The sequence below is a fragment of the Zingiber officinale genome, chromosome 3B (assembly GCF_018446385.1).
Source record: "Zingiber officinale cultivar Zhangliang chromosome 3B, Zo_v1.1, whole genome shotgun sequence".
In the NCBI taxonomy this organism is placed as follows: Eukaryota; Viridiplantae; Streptophyta; class Magnoliopsida; order Zingiberales; family Zingiberaceae; genus Zingiber; species Zingiber officinale.
This window is the reverse complement of record NC_055991.1, coordinates 42,710,838-42,715,539: the sequence shown is the minus strand read 5'-3', so window position 1 is coordinate 42,715,539 and position 4,702 is coordinate 42,710,838. Positions and strand designations below refer to the sequence as shown.

At 41.8% G+C, this 4,702-nt stretch overlaps 1 protein-coding gene across 1 annotated transcript; it reads left to right on the top strand.

Annotated features, from left to right (window-relative positions):
* The first annotated feature begins 338 nt into the window (after positions 1 to 338).
* Positions 339 to 2,157, top strand: LOC122056430 (transcription factor MYBS3-like). Its single transcript, XM_042618378.1, has 3 exons — positions 339 to 769; positions 1,232 to 1,440; positions 1,512 to 2,157. The coding sequence occupies exons 1-3, from the start codon at positions 451 to 453 to the stop codon at positions 1,968 to 1,970; spliced, it is 987 nt and encodes a 328-aa protein (XP_042474312.1). The 5' UTR covers positions 339 to 450; the 3' UTR covers positions 1,971 to 2,157.
* Positions 2,158 to 4,702: the final 2,545 nt, after the last annotated feature.

The window sequence follows — 4,702 nt, the reverse complement described above, 5'->3', positions numbered from 1 at the left end:
AAAAGTCTTAACGTAACATTCTACCCCGGCGGCTGATCCGGACTCCTCCATCACGGCACCCTGCCCTGAGACGGACCCAAACTCCTCCACCTCCTGGGACCAACGGATGGCGTGGGGCCGCTTCAATAGGAGTCCCTTGTCTCGCGTCAGAGAAAGTTAAGTAAGTGCTGCACGTGAGGTTGCACTTGGCGGAAGGATGATGGCGGAAACTGTGTGTTGCGTGGCTGGTGCTGCGACAGCCATCACTCGGGCGGTTGGATGAACGGTGCAGATAATCCGGGAAACGGACGGTGGTGGTTTTTCCACTGTGTTTGCATAGGGATAGTCCCGTCACTCCCGTCCTGTGAATAATATCAAGGCAAGGGAGAAGCGCCATCCGACGGCGAAGACGGGCACGAGCGCGGCTGCCCGCAGAGAGAGAGAGGAGGGGACGCTCCGGCAGCGAGTGAGATGACGAGACGATGCTCTCACTGCAGCAACAACGGGCACAACTCGCGGACGTGCCCTGCGCGGGGAGGGGGCGTGCGGCTTTTCGGCGTGCGTCTGATGGAAGGGGTGGTGGCAATGAAGAAGAGCGCTAGTATGGGCTGCCTCCCCTCCTCCTCCGCCTCCTCCATTTCACCTTCAAATTCGACCTACGCTCCTGCCGCTCCTGCCTCGCCCTCGAGGGATGCCCGCCCCCACACCCCAGCGGCCGCCGCCTCCGGTTACGCCTCCGATGACCCCGACCGAGGGTCTTCTTCTAATTGCCGCGGCGAGCGAAAGAAAGGTCAGCCTTCTGCTCTTTCAGGATGACATCGGTTTTAGTACGGAGATGCTGTTTTCCTTGCTAGTTGTTGCTTCGTCGCGTTTATCCTCCATTCGATCGATTAAGCTTTGCAAACTTCTTATTCTTTCATGTTTTAGTGATAGAATCAGATCTCGATTCTGGTTCTTTGATTTGCACGTTTCGTCTTCGTAATGTTGATGTTCTGCGGAGATCTACTCTCGGATCTCTCCATCTTTGATTTCCCAAACGATCCGTTCCGCTCGCAATTAAGGTGGTTCTTTTAAAGGGCATCTGATCTTAGCCTGACACAATGAGTCAAAGGTTGATGGTGTCATAATTCGAAGCAATAATTTCAGTTCTCCTGTTGCCGATAGCAATGAGAATAGTTCTCTGGTCGATTAATTTCACTTCCTTGTTCCCAGTTCAGATTTCTGTATGCTAAAATTCTCCGGATGCATGCAGGGATCCCCTGGACTGAAGAGGAACACCGAATGTTCTTGATGGGTCTTCAGAAATTGGGGAAAGGCGACTGGCGTGGAATTGCCCGAAACTTTGTCATGTCTAGGACCCCAACACAAGTAGCAAGCCATGCGCAGAAATTCTTCATCCGACAAAGTAATCTATCGCGAAGGAAGAGGCGCTCCAGCCTGTTTGACATGGTCCCTGAATTGGTACCCCCTTTTCCTTATTCTGGACCTATCTTGCTCCTGCAGTGACATATGCAACCTCCATTGATCACCAGGTTCCTGCTCCTGACGAGCAGTTGTTACCTCAATCTGTCGATGGACTAGGGTCTGAGCCATCTGAACCATCAAGAACCAAGCTCGCTGTAGAATCAATAGATACAGCAATGGTGCCAACAATGTATCCAACTTTCGTGATTACGCCCGTGTCTTCCTGGCCCTGGCCTCCAAATTTGGCCGCCTCCTCTTCCATCGACGGCGCCGACGCAATGGCTGAACCCCGCAAGATCGCAAGGCCAACTCCAATATTCCCAAAGGAGCCGCCTGCGCGTGTGGATGAGGTGGTCAGCATGTCCAAGCTCAGCATCGCAGACGGTGGTCGCATGGAGACAACTGATGTCTCCCTCGAGCTGATGGCGTCCTCCAGTAGTCCGAGACAGTCGGCCTTCCACGCCAACACTTCCATTGCCGTGCCTGATCTAAACAAAAATAACAAGTGCCCGATTCATGCAATTTGAGGAAAACAAACATGGGAGCTGGCAGGTCTTGTTGCAGTTTATTGTTCTTTTGTGTTGATATTTATAACTGAAGCACCTGCTGAATAAGGTTGTAGTTTTTAGCTCTTATCCATCCAATTACCTAGTTAATGTCCTGGTAACATGAAACTCTAGTAAAAAAGATAGAAGGAAAAAACCTTTTATTATATTTAAAATATATATATATGCATGCTCTTATTTCCTTGTTTTTTTTTTATCCTACTTCATTTATTTTAGTTATTTGGATGAAATTAAAGGAACAGAGTAATATCAATTTTTTTGTATCACATCTATCACCTAAATAAATTTTCTTTAAATTTAGACAAAAATCACTTTTTTTAAAAAAAAAAAAAAGGTTCGAAACTAAATTCTTTAGCTTTTTCTCTACCTCTTTACCTAAAAAATGGTTGAATAATTTCATCGTCCTCCCTGAAGGTGCAGTCCTCTTTGTTTTACCACTTAATATTGTTTGACCTAGTACCATCCTTTTAACACTAGACGCTCTAATTTTTATGTATTGTTTTTCATATTCATTCTTTGATACTGAAAGATCCTTTTAATATTACAAGATTTAAAATTTTATTAAAGTTTAGATCCATTAAAAATAGGTGGATATTCTTTAATAAAAGGTATATCAGCTGTGAATACTATGGAAGAAATTTTTTATCTTCTAATTGATTTTAAGATGACTAGAAATAAGATAAATAATAATACATAGAAGAAGAGCAAATTTGTTCTTTTTCCAATCTTTTACCACGGTTCCAACCAAATATCATAGATGATCAAGTCATCAGTTAATGAACGGGCTGATGTGCACGTTCTCTGGAGATCGTCAGTAAAGAGGATAAGGAGGACTTGAAACGTATTTTAACAAAGGGTTAGAATAATATTAAGGAGAGATTCCGATGGGACACTTCAATGTTTAAGTTAAAGTTTGCTTAAGGTATGAAGCTAGTGTAGGAAGAAGAGAAAAGTGTAATAATTTGATGTAGCCGAAGCGAGTGTGAGAGAGAGTGTTCCCTTGCACTAACCTTCTCTGGGTTTATATAGATGTCAAAAGAACATCTCTATGCTAATGTTGCAGTCTCGTTTATCATCTCATATGAGCCAGTGAGGAAACCAGATCCAACAGCTGTTAGTTGTCGCTTCATCCACTAAACGCCACATGTTTAAAGGAGGGCATCTAAGAGACCAAATCTTATAATCACATAACCCCTTCTTCACCCAGTGACACATGTCCTGAAATATTTACAATTGTTGTCCGCATCTTCTTGGAGAAACTTTCATTATTGAGGCAGTTATGCTACTTCCACGTGCGCCCTACACGTTTTCAACGGTCAAACATAGGGTGTGGGACTTATCTGAGGATAAGGAAATGAGGTTGATGTTGAGTGGCATTGAAGATAGACGAAGTTGACGATCGAGGCTGAGGCAAGGAGGATGCCTAGGATCTTAGGTTGAGGCATGGAGGGTATCGACGACTGAGGTTGAGCCAGGTGTACTGCCAAGATATAAGGCGTGGATGATGTTGGTGACTAAGGTCGAGATTGGGGCGATGTTAGCGATTGAGAATGAGACATGAAGGGTTGTGGGATCTGTGACTGAGGATGAAACAGGCATGATGCCGAGGTCTAAGACCGAGACGTAATAATAGACTTGTCTTTGATCAAACTCGAATTTTGGAGATGAGTGTATTGAGCAGGTTCAATCAAACCCGAGTCTCATCTGAGATGGGTCTTATTCCCTTTGTGTCACATTTGACTGACAGCTTAATATGACTTTTAACCGTATGGGACACGTGGAGCAACAGGATTCCGCAATATCAATGACATTTTACTGAATCACATGAGAAAATTTCAGTATTACCAATTTCACGTATCTAACTTTCATAATATTAAAAACACATATCACATTCCCAGTATACCCTTCCCTTCTTTTCACAATTAAATTTTTGATCTACTCATTCAAAACCAAAACTAATGTACTCCTACAAGCTTTTTTAATTTATCTACGTGCTTATACCTGAATTATATGAGAGTGTAAATTGAAAGCGTTGAATTTTTGAAGTTACAAAGGGTTGATAAAATTTGTCACAAACTCATATTAAGGCTTAGGACAATGGATTCCTAGGGCTCCTCTAATTTGAAAAAAAAAAACAAACTTTTAAATTTTAAAATAGTATAGGCTCATCAACTAATTTTATCTGAAACTAATTGATAGACTTAAAAAATTTCAATCACTTCAAACCAAAATTCATGTACTCCCACAAATCTCCTTAGTATATCAATGCTCTTAGATCTGAATTCAACAATGTAAATTAAGAGCAGTGAATCTTTGAATAGATTAAGAAAAATTGGAACATGGAAAGAAAACATTTGAACATGGAAAGAAGGGATATAATGGGAATGTGATACATGTTTTTAAAATATGAAATTAGCTACACGAAATGGATAATACTTAAACTTTCTCACACAATTTAGTAAAATGTAGAGATTTTTATTATACAAATAAAATAAATTTTCTTTGATAATTTATCAAAGGGTGCACTTAAAGTTATGGAATTCCCAAAATGACCTAACTTTCATATTTCCCAAAGGGTGTACTCAAGCCTAGACCTTTTATGTAGCATATGAGTCAAATGCCTCATGCCCACAAATTTGAGGGACACCAAAATCTTTTTAAAAAAAATTAACTAATATAAGCTATATAGCTAT